General features: G+C 65.7%; 1 protein-coding gene across 2 annotated transcripts; it reads left to right on the top strand.

Moving 5' to 3' along the window:
- Nucleotides 1-649: 649 nt before the first annotated feature.
- Nucleotides 650-18,069, top strand: KDM5C (lysine demethylase 5C). Of its 2 annotated transcripts, none has more exons than XM_072848979.1 (27): nucleotides 650-1,585; nucleotides 3,308-3,385; nucleotides 3,472-3,594; nucleotides 3,682-3,852; nucleotides 3,947-4,078; nucleotides 4,174-4,297; nucleotides 4,378-4,562; nucleotides 4,647-4,805; nucleotides 5,492-5,611; nucleotides 5,702-5,860; nucleotides 5,944-6,125; nucleotides 7,357-7,519; nucleotides 7,599-7,718; nucleotides 7,969-8,163; nucleotides 8,257-8,438; nucleotides 9,118-9,242; nucleotides 9,338-9,485; nucleotides 10,579-10,675; nucleotides 10,766-11,124; nucleotides 12,144-12,282; nucleotides 12,386-12,565; nucleotides 12,643-12,777; nucleotides 12,879-13,403; nucleotides 14,185-14,242; nucleotides 15,845-16,044; nucleotides 17,475-17,660; nucleotides 17,963-18,069. In XM_072848979.1, exons 1-27 carry the CDS (start codon nucleotides 941-943, stop codon nucleotides 17,969-17,971), a joined length of 4,899 nt encoding a protein of 1,632 aa, XP_072705080.1. In that variant the 5' UTR covers nucleotides 650-940; the 3' UTR covers nucleotides 17,972-18,069. The 2 variants fall into 2 exon arrangements, with proteins under 2 accessions (XP_072705080.1, XP_072705079.1); XM_072848978.1 differs by having other exon boundaries at nucleotides 652-1,585; nucleotides 3,944-4,078.
- The last annotated feature ends 102 nt before the right edge of the window (nucleotides 18,070-18,171 follow it).

Raw genomic sequence — 18,171 nt, 5'->3', positions numbered from 1 at the left:
CCTGGGGCTATAGATGCCTGGGAGATATAGGGGCCTGGGGGCTATAGGGGCCATAAGAGGGACCCTGGAGCTATAGGTGCCGTTGGATGGGGAAGGAGCGGCTGCGAAGGCGCGGCGGGGGTGGGGCGGCGGGGGCGGAGCTCCCCTTAGCCCCGCCCCTCGGGGGGCCGCGCTCGCCGTGGCCCCACCCCGCACTCCGCCCCTCCACCCCGCGGGCGGCCGGGCGGCGCATGCGCGCTGCGTCCCTTTAAACGTGCACAAGAAGCCCCGGCTCCTCCGCTGACCCATCCGCGGAGGCGAGCCGGAGGCGAGGATCCCTCCGCCGCGGAGAGGGGGCGGAGCCTGCGGACTATTTCGCCTTCGCTTCTCCCGCCACACCGCCTCCCACCGGCCAAACCGCGGCGGTGGGCGTGTCGGGGGGGTGTTTCCCCCCCTCCCTTTTCGCGCCCTCGGAGCCTGTTGCGGCGGTGTCGCCGCGCTCAGCGCCCTCCCCTCCCGTGGCGGAAGGAGACGGTGCCGTGAAGCGAGTCACAGCGCCGCCCGGGGCGGCGTGCGCGCCCGCGCCTGCGCAGTGTGTGCGGGCGCGCGGGGCGGGGGGGAGCGAGAGGGGGAGGGAACCCAAGGGGGCGGCGGCGGCCCGGCCGGGGGGCCGGGGCAGGCCTCGGGCTTGAGGCGGGCGGATCTCGGGGCCGGTGGGGGCCGCTTACCGCGGCTAGGCGGCGGCGGGGCCGGGGGACCGGCGGAGCAGGTCGGCGGAGGCCCCCGGGCGCTCTCGTCCCCCCCCTTTCCCCGGGTATTGGGGAGGGGGCGGCCCGGGGCCTGTGAGGGGCGGCCCGGGGGCCTGTGAGGGGCGGCGGGGGCCTCCATGGCCCCCTGAGGGGGTCCCCCGCGGGCAGCGAGGGAACCCTCTCCCCCCCTCCCCCCCCCCTCGGTGGGGAGGATGGAAGAGGGGGAGCAGCAGCGCGGAGGGGGCGGTTGGGCCGAGTGGGGGCCCGCCCCGGGTGGGTCCCCGCCTTGGGGCACCCCCCCACCGCCGGAGGGGGACGAGGAGGCCAAGCGGGGTCGTGGCGGGGAGTGGGGGGGTACGGAGCCCACCGGAGACGCGGTTCCCCCCCGGTCGGCTGCCGCCCCCCCTAAAGCCGGGGGGGAGGAGAGAGCCACGGCGACCCCTCGTCCCCCCAAAGCCGGTGGGGAGCCGCGGGGTAAAGGCGGGGGAACCGGCAAGGGACCCGGTGGGCGCCCCCCGGGTGAGGAGCGAAGCCCCCGCAAGACCCCCGAGGAACGGGGGGCCCGGAGCGGGGATCGCCTAGGCCCTGAGGACAAGGCCCGGAGGCCCTTTGGGGGTCCCCGCAGCGGGGGGGAAGCCCCTCGGGGTCCTCCCGGTGGTGGGGAACAGCGGGGCGAATGGGGAACGCCTTGGTTATCGGTGGCCGGTGAACTGGAGCCCCCCGAGGACTTTTTACCCCCCCCCGAATGCCCCGTTTTTGAGCCCAGCTGGGCCGAGTTCAGCGACCCCCTGGGTTACATCGCCAAGATCCGCCCCATCGCCGAGAAAAGCGGCATCTGCAAGATCCGACCCCCCGCTGTGAGTATGGGCCCCCCCCCAGCCCGGGGGGGTGGGGGGGGCGTGGGCTGGGGGCCCCCCCCCTGCAGCTGGGGGTTCCTGCCCCACTGGGGTGAGCATCCCTTGGGGTGTAGGGTTGGGGTTTGCTGTGGGGTAGGTGCCCCCCTGGGGGGGTGTAATTGCCCCCCCCCCCGCCCCCCAGGTGGGGTAACTTCCCATTTTGGGGGTAATTGCGCCCCCCCCCGGGGGGGTAACTTCCCATTTTGGGGGTGTAATTGCCCACCTGGGGGGTTATTTTCCTTATTTGGGGTGTAATTGCCCCCCTGGGGGGTTATCTTCCCTTTTTGGGGGGGTAATTTCCCCCCTCGGAGGGTTATCTTCCCATTTAAGGGGGTCAATTGCCCCTCCCCCCGGGGGGTAACTTCCCATTTTGGGGGTAAGTTCCCATTTAGGGGGTTAATTGCCCCCCGGGAGGAGTAATCCCCCCCGTATCCCCCTCCCTCCTGTGTCCTGGGTGTAAATACCCACTCAGGGTGGGAAAATGCCCCCCAACACTGCTATGTGTGGGGGTAAATACCCACCTGAGGGGGGGTAAATGCCCCCGGGGGGGGGTAAATACCCCCCAGGTTTTTGGGTAAATACCTGGGTTTGCACCTATTTGGCTGGGGGGGTAAATACCCCCCCTAGTTTGGGGGTAAATGCCCAGGCCGGGGGGGGTAAATACCCCCCCAACGTGGGGTAAATACCCCCCCCTGCCGAAGGGGTGCCCATGGGCTGGGGGGTCCCCGCTGGGGCTGGATTTTGGGGGTGCTGCACGCTCCAGACCCCAGGTTTTGGGGAGGGAGGGGGGTGTTGAGGGCAAGGGCCCCCGTTTCCCCCAGCAAGGCCCCTCGCCCACCCACCTCGTGCTGGGTGGGGGGAGCTGACCCTAAGGAATTTGGGGTTCCCCCCCCGGGAAGTGGAAGGGGGGGTGCCCTTTGGGGAAGGGGGGGTGGGGGTCTGCGTGTGTGCCGCCCCCACACCCCCCCCACGCCGGCCTTCACAACAACAACAGTGACACGGCCAATATGGCTGCCACCGCCGAGCCTTTGTCTGGCGAGCAGCGGGGGGGAGCCCGGCCGGAGCCAGGGGGGTCCCCCCCAAGTCGGGCAGCGCCCCTTGAGGGGGAGGTCCCCTGGAAGGGGGGGGACAAGTGGGGGGGCTGAGCCCCCCACCCCCCCCCCATCCCTACCAACCTTGCTCCCGCTTGCTGCCCCCTTCTTCATGGCTTCTTTCCTGTTTGTTTTTTTTTGGGGGTGGGGGTGGGTGGCTGCGTCGCGTCCCTTGCTGGGGGGAGGGGTGTCCCTTTGTCCCCTTTCTCAGTTTAGGGGGGGCCCTGGCTCTTGTTTTGCGGGGGAGGGGGCCACAGGCCGATCCGGTCCCCCCAGCTTGGCAGGGTGGAGAAGGGCTTCCGGAGAGGGCCGGGCTCGGCCGCGCTGGCGTCACTGGCTCCCCGCGTGGGCCCCCCCCGCTTCATCCATCGTGTGTGTCCCCCCCCGCAATGTGGGGTGCATGCCGTGGGGCTGTCCCGTACGATATGGGGGGGGTATGCCGTCGGGGTGCACCCCCCCCCACCTCAATTTGGGGTGCACGCGGCCGTATTTCCCTCCCCTTTCCTCTGTGCGGCCCTCGGGGCTGCCCTGCCTGTGTAGGAATGGGGGGGTCCTCGCTGCTAACCGCCCCCCCATCTCCTCGTCTCCCCAGGACTGGCAGCCCCCCTTCGCCGTGGAGGTGGACAACTTCAGGTTTACTCCCCGCATCCAGCGGCTCAACGAGCTGGAGGTGAGCGTGGGGGGAGCTCTTTCGCCCCCTCCCCGGCTGATTTTGGGGTGCGCACAGGCCTCACACCCCGCCCCCACCCCCGGCAGGCGCAGACCCGGGTGAAGCTGAACTACTTGGACCAGATCGCCAAGTTTTGGGAAATCCAGGGTTCCTCGCTCAAGATCCCCAACGTCGAGCGACGCATCCTCGACCTCTACAGCCTCAGCAAGGTCTGGGGGGCGGGGAGGAATTGGGGGGGGGGGGATATGCCACCGGTTTGGGGGTGATTCATGTGTGTGTGTGTGTCCCTTCCTAAGGTGGTGATGGAGGAAGGGGGGTACGAGGCGATCTGCAAAGACCGACGGTGGGCTCGGGTGGCCCAACGCCTCGCTTATCCCTCGGGGAAAAACATCGGCTCGCTGCTGCGCGCCCACTACGAGCGCATCATCTACCCCTACGAGATGTACCAGTCGGGGGCCAACCTGGTGGTGAGAAAACGGGGTGATTTAGGGGGGGAAAAAGAGGGAGTTATGGGGTACCCCCCCACACACACACACACTGAGGTTCTCTTCCCTTCAGCAGTGCAACACGCGGCCCTTTGAGAGCGAGGAGAAGGACCGGGAGTACAAACCCCACAGCATCCCGCTGCGCCAGTCCGTCCAGCCTTCCAAGTTCAACAGCTACGGCCGTCGGGCTAAACGCCTGCAACAGGAGGTGAGCACCCCTAAAAAAAAAACCAAACAACCCCGCAATCCCACCCCACCGCCGCGTTTTTAGGGGATTCCCTCTCTGACTCTGCCGTCCCGCAGCCGGAGCCGACGGAGGAAGACATCGAGAAAAACCCGGAGCTGAAGAAGCTGCAGATCTACGGGGCCGGCCCCAAAATGTTGGGTTTGGGGCTGGTGGCCAAAGACAAGACCCTGCGTAAGAAAGGTATGGGGGGGAACCCCCCCGGGGTGACTTGGGGGGCGCACGGAGGTGGTTGTGACCCCCCCTAATTCTTCACCCCACAGATAAAGAGGGTCCCGAGTGTCCCCCCACGGTGGTGGTGAAGGAGGAACCGGTGGGACCCGAGGCCAAGGTGGAGCCAGTGTCTCCCCGCGCTTACCTGGAGGGGAAGGAGGAGCTGCGGCACAGCCCCGAGCCCTGCACCAAAATGACCATGCGCCTGCGCCGCAGCCACAGCAACAGCCAATTCGTAAGTACCCCGCGCCGTGGGGCAGGGGGGACCTGACGCCGTGGGGCAGAGCCCCCCCTCCCAGCCTCTTCTGCCTCTCTCCAGGTCGATTCCTACATCTGCCGGATCTGCTCGCGGGGGGACGAGGACGACAAGCTGCTGCTCTGCGACGGCTGCGACGACAACTACCACATCTTCTGCCTCCTCCCGCCCCTGCCCGAAATCCCCAAGGGCATTTGGCGCTGCCCCAAATGCGTCATGGCGGTGAGGACACGGGGACCCCCCCAACACCCGCGTCGTGCCCTGGACCCCCCGTCTTGCGTCATGTCCCGGCTGTGGGGCTGGAGACCCCCCCCCCCGTCTCGCGTCGTGTCTCGTCTGTCTGTGCGGTTAGGGACCCCCAACTCAGGGCGCATCCTGTCTGTGGGGCTGGGGACCCCCGTCTGTGGGGTGAGAGACCCCTGTGTCATGTCTGTGGGGCTGGGGACCTCCGACGCTATGTCCCATCCCATCTGTGGGGCTGGGGACCCCCGTCTGTGGGGTTAGAGACTCCTGTGTCATGTCTGTGGGGCTGGGGACCCCCGACGCGATGTCCCATCCCATCTGTGGGGCTGGGGACCCCTGTCTGTGGGGTTAGACACCCCTGTGTCATGTCTGTGGGGATGGGACCCCCAACTCAATACCTTATCCCATCTGTGGGGCTGGGAACCCCCACGCTGACCCCCTGCCTCACATCCCATCCTGTCTGTGGCTTTAGGGACCCCCGTGTCACATCTGTGGGGCTGGGAACCCCCACGCTGACCCCCTGCCTCACATCCCATCCTGTCTGTGGCTTTAGGGACCCCCGTGTCACATCTGTGGGGCTGGGAGCCCCCGACTCAGCATCTTATCCCGTCCGTGGGGCTGGGGACCCCCATCTTGACCCCCCTCCTTCATCCCTTTTCCCCCAGGAATGCAAGCGACCGCCGGAGGCTTTCGGCTTCGAGCAGGCGACGCGGGAATATACCCTGCAGAGCTTCGGGGAGATGGCCGACTCCTTCAAAGCCGACTACTTCAACATGCCCGTCCACGTGAGTACCCCTGGGACCCCACGGGGACCCCCATGAGCCCCCTCCCCACCCCCAAATCCCTAATGTCCCCTGTCCCCCCCTTCCCTATAGATGGTCCCCACGGAGCTGGTGGAGAAGGAATTTTGGCGGCTGGTGAACAGCATCGAGGAGGACGTGACAGTGGAGTACGGTGCCGACATCCACTCCAAGGAATTCGGCAGTGGTTTCCCCATCAGCGACGGCAAAAGGAAGCTCTCGCCGGAGGAGGAGGTGAGGGAGACCCCGTCCCCACCCCGACAAGGGTGTCACCGTCACCCACGGGAGGGTGACGCTCTCCTTACGTCCCTCGTTAGGAGTACGCCGGCAGCGGTTGGAACCTGAACGTGATGCCGGTGTTGAAGCAGTCGGTGCTGTGCCACATCAACGCCGATATTTCGGGGATGAAGGTGCCCTGGCTCTACGTGGGGATGGTCTTCTCCGCCTTCTGCTGGCACATCGAGGACCACTGGAGCTACTCCATCAACTACCTCCACTGGTGGGGGGGCTCGGGGGGATGTTTGGGTGGTGAGGGATGGTCTTGGGAGGTGAGAGAAGGGTTTTTGGGGTGCCTCTGACCTCGTCCACCCACCCAGGGGTGAGCCCAAGATGGGTTATGGGGTGAGAGGGGGTTTTTGGGGTGCCTCTGACCTCATCCACCCACCCAGGGGTGAGCCCAAGATGGGTTATGGGGTGAGAGGACGTTTTTGGGGTGCCCCTGACCTCGTCCACCCACCCAGGGGTGAGCCCAAGATGGGTTATGGGGTGAGAGGACGTTTTGGGGTGCCCTGACCTCGTCCACCCACCCAGGGGTGAGCCCAAGATGGGTTATGGGGTGAGAGGGGGTTTTTGGGGTGCCCCTGACCTCGTCCACCCACCCAGGGGTGAGCCTAAGACGAGTTATGGGGTGAGAGGGGGTTTTTGGGGTGCCCCTGACCTCGTCCACCCACCCAGGGGTGAGCCCAAGACGAGTTATGGGGTGAGAGGGGGTTTTTGGGGTGCCCCTGACCTCGTCCACCCACCCAGGGGTGAGCCTAAGACGAGTTATGGGGTGAGAGGAGGTTTTTGGGGTGCCCCTGACCTCGTCCACCCACCCAGGGGTGAGCCTAAGATGGGTTATGGGGTGAGAGGGGGTTTTTGGGGTGCCCCTGACCTCGTCCACCCACCCAGGGGTGAGCCTAAGACGAGTTATGGGGTGAGAGGAGGTTTTTGGGGTGCCATGACCTCCCAGGGGTGAGCCCAAGATGGGTTATGGGGTGAGAGGAGGTTTTTGGGGTGCCATGACCTCCCAGGGGTGAGAGGAGGTTTTTGGGGTGCCATGAGCCCCTAGTGGCAAGCCCAAGATGGGGTCTGGGGTGGGAGGAGGTATTTTTGGGGTGCCCCTGACCTCATCCCCCACCAAGGGGCAAGCCCAAGATGAGTTATAGGGTGAGAGGAAGTTTTTGGGGTGCCATGACCCCCCAGGAGTGAGCCCAAGATGGAGTGTGGGGTGGGAGCAGGTTTTTTGGGGTGCCCCTGATCCCCCCCCCTCCAGGGGCAAGCCCAGGTCCTGGTACGGGGTGGGAGGACGGGTTTTGGGGTGCCCCCAACCCTGTGTGTCCCCCCCACACACACACCAGGAGCAAGCCCAAGATACGGTACGGGGTGGGAGGAGGTTTTGGGGCGAACCCAAGCCGTGGTATGGGGTGGGAGGAGGATTTTTGGGGTGCCCCTGACCCCGTACCCCGCAGGGGTGAGCCCAAGACGTGGTACGGGGTTCCCTCCTTCGCGGCGGAGCACCTGGAAGAGGTGATGAAGAAGCTGACGCCGGAGCTCTTCGAGAGCCAGCCCGACCTGCTCCATCAACTCGTCACCCTCATGAACCCCAACACCCTCATGGCCCACGGTGTCCCTGTGAGTATCGGGGTTCCCTCAGCACGCCCCCCCAAAACTCCTTATCCCCCCCTCACCCCGAATTTTGTCCCCCTTTTAGGTCGTACGGACCAACCAGTGCGCCGGCGAGTTCGTCATCACCTTCCCCCGGGCGTACCACAGCGGTTTCAACCAGGGTTACAACTTCGCTGAGGCCGTCAACTTCTGCACTGCCGACTGGGTGAGCCCCTTGCAACCCCAAAAATCTGGGGGTGAACCCCAAAATCTGGGGTGAGAACTCCAGATTTAGGCTGGGTGCTCCTTGGGGAGGAGGATGCTTGGGGCGCTCCAAGCATCAAGCCGGGATTTTGGGGGTCCACCGCCACGGTTCAAGCCGGGGATGCCCGGCTCCGTTGGGGGATGCGTTTTGGTGTACGGGGGGGGTCCCCCCAAATTTGGGGGTTTGCCCTAACGCCCGGCGTTGCCTGCAGCTGCCTGCCGGTAGGCAGTGCATCGAGCACTACCGACGTTTGCGACGTTACTGCGTCTTCTCCCACGAGGAACTCATCTGTAAGATGGCGGCTTGCCCCGAAAAGCTGGACCTCAACTTGGCGGCCGCCGTTCACAAAGAGATGTTCGTGCTGGTGCAGGAGGAGCGTAAACTCCGCAAAGCGCTGCTGGAAAAGGTGGGGGAACGCCGTGGGAACCCCCAAAAAATTTAGGGGGGGCTGTGGTGGGGCTGATGATTGTGTTTTACGGTCCCCCCCCCCCTCCCCCAGGGTATCACGGAGGCAGAGCGGGAGGCTTTCGAGCTGCTGCCGGACGACGAGCGGCAGTGCGATAAATGCAAGACGACGTGTTTCCTCTCGGCGCTGGCTTGTTACGACTGTCCCCAGTGCCTCGTCTGCCTCTACCACATGGACGACCTCTGCAAGTGCCCCCGCAGCAAGCAGTACCTCAGGTGGGGGGGGTCCCCCGCAATTTAGGGGGGACGTGGGCACCTTCTCGGGGAGCTGTGGGACATGGTGGGTCTGTAAGAGGGGATTGCGGGTGCTGGGGGTCTTGGTTTACTCCTGGGGGGATGGGTGTACGGTTTGGGGGTGCTGTGGACCTTGATGTGCCCCTGGGGAGGCACATGGGTAGGGTTTGGGGTGCTGGGGGGGCCCCAGTGTGTCCCTGGAGGGACACATGGGTAGGGTTTGGGGTGCTGGGGGTCTTGGTTTACCCCTAGGGGGCACATGGGTGGGGTTTGGGGTGCTGGGGGTCTTGGTTTACCCCTAGGGGGCACATGGGTGGGGTTTGGGGGTGCTGGGGGTCTTGGTGTACCCCTGGGGGGCCGTGGGTAGGATTTGGGGTGCTGGCGGTCTTGGTGTACCCCCAGGGGGGCACATGGGTAGGGTTTGGGGTGCTGAGGGGTCTTGGTGTACCCCTGTGGGGGGCCGTGGGTAGGGTTTGGGGGGTCTTATTGCCTCCCTCATGCCAGTGGGGGGGACGTGGGCACGGTTTGGGGGTCCTGTTTGCCCCTGCCGTCCCTTTGGGGTGGGCCTTGGGCACAAGCAGGGGCTCCCAACGACCCCCCAACCCCTGTGGGGGGGGGGGGTGGACCCCCCCAAACCCCTCCCTATTCCCCTGCCCCCCAGGTACCGCTACACGCTGGACGAGCTGCCGGCCATGCTGCACAAGCTGAAGGTGCGAGCCGAGTCCTTCGACACCTGGGCCAACAAGGTCCGCATCGCGCTGGAGGTGGAGGACGGCCGCAAGCGGAGTGAGTCGTGGGGCCGAGGGGGGGTTTGGGGGGGGCTCAGGGGGGGTTTTGGGGTGCAGCCCTGACCTCCCCTCGACCTGTCTGTGCCTGGCCAGCGCTGGAGGAGCTGCGGGCCCTGGAGTCGGAGGCACGGGAGCGCAAGTTCCCCGAGAACGAGCTGCTGCATCGGCTCAAGGGCTGCCTGGGTCAGGCCGAGCGCTGCGTCTCCGAGGCTTTGGGGCTCATCAGCTCCCAGGAGACGGGGTGAGTGTCCCCCGTGTCCCCCACTGTGTCCCCAGCCTTCCCTCCGTGTCCCCGACAGCTCCATGTCACCGTCCTGACTCCTTCTCTTCCCTGTGTCCCTGTCCTGTTGCCTTGGGCCACTGCCAGTCCCGTGTCCCTCTTCTGCTTCCCTGTGTCCCTGTCCTGTCCCCAGTGGACCCCAGCCACCCCTGTGTCCCCATCCTGTCCCCCATGGGCCCCAGCCACTCCCATCCCCCCATCCTGTCCTCTATGGACTTCAGCCACCCTCGTGTCCCTGTCCCATCCCCCATGTCCCCATCCTGTCCCTTATGGACCCCAGCCACCCCAGTGTCCCCCATCCTCTCCCCTGTGAACACGAGCCACCCCTGTGTCCCCATCTCATCCCGTATGGACCCTGTCGTGTCCCCTGTGGACCCCAGCCACCCTTGTGTCCCTGTCGTGTCCCCTGTGGACCCCAGCCACCCTTGTGTCCCTGTCCTGTCCCCTATGGACCCCAGCCACCCCTGTGTCCCTGTCCTGTCCCCTATGGACCCCAGCCACCCCTGTCCCCTGTCCTGTCCTGTCCCCTATGGACCCCAGCTACCCCTGTCCCCCTGTCCTGTCCTGTCCCCTATGGACCCCAGCCACCCCTGTCCCCCTGTCCTGTCCTGTCCCCTATGGACCCCAGCCACCCCTGTCCCCCTGTCCTGTCCTGTCCCCTATGGACCCCAGCTTCCCCTGTCCCCCTGTCCTGCCCTGTCCCCTATGGACCCCAGCTACCCCTGTCCCCCTGTCCTGTCCTGTCCCCTATGGACCCCAGCCACCCCTGTCCCCCTGTCCTGTCCTGTCCCCTATGGACCCCAGCCACCCCGGTGTCCCTGTCCTGTCCCCTATGGACCCCAGCCACCCCGGTGTCCCTGTCCTCTCCCCCATGTCCCTGTCCCTTCCCCTATGGGCCCTGTCCCATCCCCTGCGTCCCCATCCTGTCCCCCGTGGACCCCAGCCACCCCGTGTCCCCATCCCAGCCTTCCCCTGGATCCCAGCCACCCCCGTGTCCCCCACCCCGTCCCCACGGTCACCCCGGGAATGACGTACCCCCTCCCCGTGACTGCAGGGTACCAGCACCCTCGTTGACGGTGGAAGAACTCCGCGCCTTCCTGGAGCAGATGAACCAGCTGCCCTGCGTCATGCACCAGATCGGGGAGGTCCAGGTGAGCTGGGGGGGGCCCCTCTGCATCCCCCGATGTCCCTTTTTGGGGACACACCCCCACAGCGTCACTGATGCCGGCCCCCCCATCCAGGCCTTGCTGGAACGCGTGGAAGCTTTCCAAGCGGAGGCACGGGCAGCGCTGGAGTCGGCCCCCCCAGGGCCGGGGGCTCTGCGGGGGCTGCTGGAGCGAGGAGCCCGGCTGGGTGTGGAGGTGCCGGAGAGCCGGCAGTTGGAACGGCAGCTGGCCCAGGCCGCTTGGTTGGAGGAAGTGACGGCCACCCTGCGGTCCCCTCGTGCCCGCGTCCCCCTCCCCGTCATGAGGGGTCTTATCCAGGCCGGTCGTACCGTCGCCCCCAGCCCGGCTGTCGACGTGGCCATGGCCGAGCTGCAGGAGCTGCTCACCATCGCTCAGCGTTGGGAGGAGAAGGCTCAGATGTGCCTGGAGGCCAGGTCAGGATGCGGCCCCACGTCCCAGGGGGGGAAAAGGGTCTGGGGGCTGCACTCTGGGGCGGAGAGGGGCTAGGGCCCAAATCCCACAGCCCCCCCCCCCCGGGGGGGGTTAAAGGGGCCAGGGTCAGACCCATGATCCCCGGGGCGGGGGAGGGTAAAGGGGCCAGGGGCTGCCCCCTTGTCCCCAGAGGGGCCAGGGCTGCCCGCCCCCATCCCTGGGGGAAGACAGAGGGGCCGGGGCTGCCCCCTATCTTTAGGGGGGAATGGAGGGGCTGGGGCCTGCCCCCACTGTCCCGGGGGGGGGGGGATGGAGGGGCCAGGGGCTGCCCCCCATATCTCTGGGGGGGATAAAGGGGCCGGGGGCTGCCCCCATATCTCTAGGGGGGATAAAGGGGCCGGAGGCTGCCCCCCATATCTCTAGGGGGGATAAAGGGGCTGGGGGCTGCCCCCATATCTCTATGGGGGGATAAAGGGGCAGGGGCTGCCCCCATATCTCTAGGGGGGGATAAAGGGGCCGGAGGCTGCCCCCATATCTCTATGGGGGGATAAAGGGGCCGGGGCTGCCCCCATATCTCTATGGGGGGGGATAAAGGGGCCGGGGGCTGCCCCCATATCTCTATGGGGGTGATAAAGGGGCCGGGGCTGCCCCCATATCTCTATGGGGGGGATAAAGGGGCCGGGGCTGCCCCCATATCTCTATGGGGGGATAAAGGGGCCGGAGGCTGCCCCCCATATTTCTAGGGGGGGATAAAGGGGCCGGGGGCTGCCCCCCATGTCCCTAGAGGGGCTGGGGGCTGCCCCCCATGTCCCTAGAGGGGGACAGAGGGGCTGGGGGCTGCCCCCCCCATCTCTAGGGGGGGATAAAGGTTTGGGGTTCGGCTGCTTCTCTTCCCAGGGGAAGCTGGGCTGGGGCCAAACACTTGGGGGGACCAGACCTGGGTTTGGGGGGGGTCTCTGGGATCTCAGGGATGGGGGGGCTCGAGCAGCCGGACGCCTGGGTTCTCACCCCCTCCCCGCAGGCAGAAGCACCCCCCGGCCACGCTGGCTGCCATCATCAAAGAAGCAGAAAACATCCCGGCTCTCCTGCCCAACATCCAAGCGCTGAAAGAAGCCCTGGCCAAAGCCCGCGCCTGGATCGCCGACGTGGAGGAGATCCAGGTGTGCTCCAGGGACGCCCCTTCTGCCCTGGGAGGGGGCTTTTAAACACCCCCCCGCCACTTCACCTCTGCGTCTTCTTCACCTCTGCGTCTTCTCCCCCCAGAACGGTGACCACTACCCCTGTCTGGATGACCTGGAGGGGCTGGTGGCGGTGGGTCGGGACCTACCGGTGCGGCTAGAGGAGCTGCGGCAGCTGGAGGTGCAGGTCGGCACGGCTCATTCCTGGCGGGATAAAGCTTCCCGTACTTTCCTGAAGAAAAATTCTTGCTACACCTTGTTGGAGGTGGGTGACGAGGATGCGTGGGGTGGGGAGAGGAGGCCAGGGGACTGCGCTCTGTGACCCCCTTTACGTCCCCGTAGGTGCTGTGTCCCTGCGCCGACGCCGGCTCCGACAGCAGCAAGCGGCTGAAGTGGCGGCAGGAGCCGGGGCTTTACAAACTGGACGCCGAGAGCTTGGGGCTGTCGGCGCAGGATCTTCGCGACCCCGGTGCTGTGGTGAGCGGGGTTTTCTCATTTTTGGGGGGGCTGCGGGGCACCCCTCATCCCCCTACCACTCACATCCTTTTTTTTTGTTTGTTTGTTTTAATTTCCTCCAGATCGTGGCGTTTAAAGAAGGGGAGCAGAAAGAAAAAGAGGGGATGCTCCGGCTACGCCACGCCAACGCCCAAAAAGCCGCACCACCCCTCCCGGGTCCTGGACCACCTTCCTGCGTCTGCGGGCAACCGGCGAGCCCCGGCATGCTGCAGTGCCAGCTCTGCCGGGACTGGTTTCACGGTGCTTGCGTAGCCTGGCCTCGCTTGGGCTCTCAAAAACCCTCTCCGGCTTGGTGGGAGTGGGACGCCAAATTTCTCTGCCCTCTTTGCCAACGATCGCGGCGTCCTCGGTTGGAAACCATCTTGGCGTTGTTGGTGGCTCTGCAGAAGCTGCCGGTGCGGTTGCCGGAGGGCGAAGCCTTGCAGTGTTTGACCGAACGAGCCATCACTTGGCAGGATCGTGCCCGTCAGCTCCTCGCTTCTCCCGACGTAGCCGGACCTTTGGAGCGGTTGGCGGCTCTGCGGCATCGCCTGCACGGGGACGGGGCCGGCGCCTTGCGGGAGGCCAGCCGCAACGAGCAGACCAAGGTTGGAGGGGTGTATAATGGGGGCTGGAGGGTCTGGGGGCTGGCTGTGGGGCTGGAGGGAAAGTATTGGGGCTGGAGGAGGTGTGGGGCTGGCTGTGGGGCAGGTGTTGGGGCTGGAGGACGTGTGGGGCTGGGGGGAGGTGTGGTATTGGGGCTGTAGGGAAAAGTATTGGGGCTGGAGGAGGTGTGGGGCTGGCTGTGGGGCAGGTATTGGGGCTGGAGGAGGTGTGGGGCTGGGTGGGGGGCTGGTATTGGGGCTGTAGGGAAAGTATTGGGGCTGGAGGAGGTGTGGGGCTGGCTGTGGGGCAGGTATTGGGGCTGGAGGAGGTGTGGGGCTGGGTGGGGGGGCTGGTATTGGGGCTGTAGGGAAAGTATTTGGGGTCGTGGAGTGGGTATGGGGGCTGGAGTAGATGTGGGGCTGGCTGTGGGGCAGGTATTGGGGCTGGAGAATATGTGGGGCTGGTTGTGGGGTGAGTATTGGGGCTGGAGGAGGTCTGGGCCTGGTTGTGGGGCAATTTTGGGGGTTGGAGGAGTATTGGGGCAGGTTTGGGGGCTGGAGGAGATGTGGGGCTGGTTGGGGGGTGGATTTTGGGGTTGGGGGGCAGGTATTGGGGCTGGAGGAGATGTGGGGCTGGCTGTGGGGCAGCTATTGGGGCTGGAGAATGTGTGGGGCCGGTTGTGGGGTGGATTTTGGGGTTGGGGGGTGAGTATTGGGGCTGGAGGAGGTGTGGGGCAGGTTGTGGGGCTGGGGGCCTCCCCCTTGTGCTGTGCCCCCCCCCCAGGTGTCGGTGGAGAATGGCGATGCCCCCAGCCCGGAGAAGAACGGCCCCCTGCCCTCAGGTGAGTGGGGTCTGGGGGGTCCTGGGGGGTTGGTGGATCCCTTGGGATCCCCTGTGAACACCGGGGGGCCCTGGGATCTGCTGGATCCCACGTGGGCCCTGGGGATCCCCCGTGAGCCCGAGGAAGGCTTGTGGGCCTCCAGGGAATCCCGTGTGAGCGCAGGGGAGACGGAGAGACCTAGTGGATCCCTTGTGAGTACAGGGGGCGCTGTGCGACTCGATGGATCTACAGGGGTCGCATAGGATCCGGCGTGAGCACCGGGACAACGTGGGATTCTAGGGATCCCCTATGGGTGCAGGGGGCAATGTGGGGCCCTAGGGCTCCCCCCCTGTAGATCGGGGGTGAGCACAGGGGATGCTGGGGGATCAACTGGATCCCGTGTACTCAGGTGGGATCCATAGGACCCACAGGCGACGCTGCAGGACTCTAGGGAGCCTGTGTGAGCCCTGTCGATCCCATGTGACACTGGACCCGGTGGATCCTGTGTGAGCCCGGTGGATCCTGTGTGAGCCCAGTGGATCACATGGGAGTACAGGGGCTGTTGTAGGACTCTATGGATCTATAGGGCTGGCATAAGCTCCCTGTGAGTATAGGGACAATGTGCAACTGCAGGGATCCCATGTGAGTGCAGGGGGCACCGTGGGATCCAGTGGATCCATTGTGAGCACAGGGGAGACTGTGGGACTCGAGGGATCCTATGCAAGCCCTGTGCATCCCATGTGACGCTGGGGGACCCAGTGGATCCCATGTGAACTGCAGGGGTCCCGTGTGAGCATAGGGGACACCGTGGGATCCAGTGGCTCCCTTGTCAGTATAGGGGGCACTGTGGGATTCTAGAGATCCTGTGTGAGCCCTGTGGATCCCATGCAACACTGGGATCCATTGGATCCCATATGAGTACTGGGGATATTGTTGGACTCTAGGGATGCTCTGCGAGCCTTGTAGATCCTATGTGAGTACAGGGGACGTCGTGGGACTCCAGGGGCCCTGTGTGAGCCTAGCGGATCCCATATGCCCCTGGGACCCAGTAGATCCCATGTGAGCACAGTGGCGCTGCGGGACCCTGTGGATCCCTTGTGTAAGCTGCAGGGATCTTATATGAGCACAGGGATGGTGTGGGACTCCAGGGATCCCATGTGAGCACAGGGGCCACTGTGGGACTCTGGGGATCCCGTGTGAGCTGTATGGATCCCGTGTGATGCTGGGGGACCCGGTGGATCCCATGTGAACCCCTTGGATCCCTTGTGAGCACAGGGGGGCACCGTGGGATCCAGCGGCTCCCTTGTCAGTATAGGGGGCACTGTGGGACTCCAGGGATCCCCACGTGGGCCCGGTGGATCCCTCGTGGTGCTGGGACCCAGGGGATCCCACGTCAGGATCCCCTGGGGGTACAGTGGGACCCTGTGGATCCCATGTGAGCACGGAGGGGGGGCGTGGGAGCCCCATAGATCCCGTGTGTACCGTGGGGGGGCGGGGGGCAGCGTGTCCTCCCCATGGTGTCCCCGTGTCCCCCGGGAGGCCGTGTCCCCGTGCCCCCTCCCCGGTGACGCGGTGTCCCCGCGGTGTCCCCGTGCCCCCCCCGGTGACGCGGTGTCCCCGCAGAGCTGGAGGCGCTGAGCGCGGCGCTGCCGCGGCTGCAGGGCCCGGTGCTGGAGCTGGCGGAGGGGGCGCGGCGGCCGCTGGAGGAGCTGATGATGGAGGGGGACCTGCTGGAGGTGACGCTGGACGAGGCCCAGAGCATCTGGCGGCTGCTGCAGGCCGCCCGCCCGCCCCCCCTCCCTCTCTTCCGCCTCCTCCTCGAGGTACGGGGGTGGGGGGAGAACCCCTGAACCCCAAAAACACCCTCGCCCACCCACCGGCACCCAGAACCTCCCCCAACCCTTCCCCAGAGCCCCAAAGCATCTCCGGGATCCCAAAGCATCTCCAAGACCCCAGAACTTCCCCGAAGCACCCCAGGGATCACAAAACTCCCCCAAAATGTGTCCCCTGAACCCCCAAAACTCCCCTGGGGGACCCCAAAACTACCCCAAAGCATCCCCAAAACTGTCTCAAACTATCCTTGGGACCCTAGAACCACCTCAAAGCCTCCTCAGGACCCCAAAACTGCCCCAAACCACCCTTGGGACCCCAGCACCACCTCAAAGCATCCCCAGGGCTTTAGAACCACCCCAAAGTGTCCCCAAAATTACTCCAAACCACCCTTGGGACCCCAAAAGTGCCCCAAAGCACCCCCCCCAGGACCCCAAAACTGCCCCAAACCACCCTAGGGACCTAGAACCCCTTCCTAAAACCACCCCAGGGTCTTGGAACTGCTCCAAGGTGGCCCCAGAACCATCTCAAAGCACCCCCAGGGCTTCAGAAGGGCCCCAAAGCACCCCCAAAACTGTCCCAAAAATGTCCTGGAGACCCCAGAACCACCCCCAACCCTCCCCAGAACCCCAAAAATGCCCCAACCTGTCCTCAGGACCCCAGAACTGCCCTAAACCACCCTGGGAACCCTAGAATTGCTCCAAAGTGTTCCTCAGGATCCCCAAAACTCCCCAAAGCATCCCCAGGACCCCAAAACTGCCCCAAATCACCCTTAAGGACCCCAGAACTGCCCTACAGCACCCCTAGGACCCCAAAACTGCCCCAAACCACCCTGGGGACCCCAGAACCACCCCTGTCACCCTACAGCCCCCCCAAACCATCCCCTGGGATGCGAGAAGCCCCCCCAAACCATTTCATAAGTGTCCTGTTGACACCTCCCCCCAAACCACTCCCAAACTGTCTCGGGGACCCCAAAACTGGGCCTATGCTGCTCCTCTTGCCCCTTTCCACCTTCTCCTCAAGGTAGGGTCCCCAAAATTCCCCCTGGGGACCCCAAAACTGGCCCCACACTACTTCTCTTGCCTTATTCCACCTTCTCAAGGTAGGGTCCCCAAGTCCCCCCCCGGGGACCCCAAAAGCATCCCCACGCTGCTCCCCTTGCCCTGTTCCAGCTCCTCCTCAAGGTACAGTCCCCACCCTCCCCCGAAACTGCACGGGGGACCCCAAAATCACCCCAGGGACCCCAAAACTGCTCCCCTTGCCCTCTTTCACCTCCTTCTCAAGATGGGGTCCCCAAAATCACCTCAACCTCCCTGGGGACCCCCAAACTCCCCCTTCCCTTGAACTTCAGGGGACACCACCCCCACCACCCCCCCAAATCCTGGTGGGGGGGTCACTGATGTGTGTGTGTCCTCCTTCCCAGCTGGAGCAGGCGGAGCGGCGGGGGGCTCGCGCCCGTGGCCGGGACCCCGAAAGACGTCGGAAACGCCGGGCGGAACGGGGTGACCTCCCCCCCCTGGCCAAGGAGGAGCTGGAGCCAAAGAGGAGTCGGGGTCCCGAGGGGGGGACCCCCCGGGACAGCCCCCCACCCGGCCCCCACACTCCGGGGGTGAGTGGGGGGGGGACAGTGCCAGTGGGGGGACACCCAGAGTTTGGGGGGACACTGACCCACTGGGGGGTTTTATAGGGGCCCATCTCCCTGGGGGTTGTGGGGTTATGGGGGGGGGATTATGGGAGGGTCCCAGAGGGGTTGGGGGTACAGGGTGGTGGTGGTGGGGGCCATGGTGTAGGTGTGGGGGCCACGGGGGCTTACAGGGTGTGGGGGAGGGTTTAGGGGTGGGGGCCCCCTACTAGGGTAGGGGCCCCCTGGGGTTTTGGGGTGCCCCCACCACCGTGCCCCCTCCCACCCAGGACTCGTGACGTGGAGCCCCCAGCTCGGACGGACGCGCCTGCCGGCGGCGGGAAGGGACTGGGGGGCTCTGCCACGCCCCCCCCCCACCATGGGGCCCCCAACCCCCTGGACTGGGGGGCTCCCCCCTTCTCCCCCAACCACACCCCCCCTCCCCGCGATGTAATTATTTGCGTTGATTTCTTTTGTATCGTTAAGCCCCGGGGGGGGG

The sequence above is a fragment of the Ciconia boyciana genome, chromosome 34 (genome assembly GCF_034638445.1).
Source record: "Ciconia boyciana chromosome 34, ASM3463844v1, whole genome shotgun sequence".
NCBI classification, from domain to species: Eukaryota; Metazoa; Chordata; class Aves; order Ciconiiformes; family Ciconiidae; genus Ciconia; species Ciconia boyciana.
This window is presented reverse-complemented; position numbering and strand designations above follow the sequence as displayed.

What these genes read in the sequence shown, in the direction of transcription:
- KDM5C (XM_072848978.1), top strand. Translation starts at nt 941, where the DNA reads ATGGAAGAGGGGGAGCAGCAGCGCGGAGGGGGCGGTTGGGCCGAGTGG. An exon ending in ATCAGCTCCCAGGAGACGGG is followed by an intron (nt 9,486 to 10,578) that starts GTGAGTGTCCCC and finishes CCGTGACTGCAG; the next exon opens with GGTACCAGCACCCTCGTTGA. An exon ending in TTCGCGACCCCGGTGCTGTG is followed by an intron (nt 12,778 to 12,878) that starts GTGAGCGGGGTT and finishes AATTTCCTCCAG; the next exon opens with ATCGTGGCGTTTAAAGAAGG.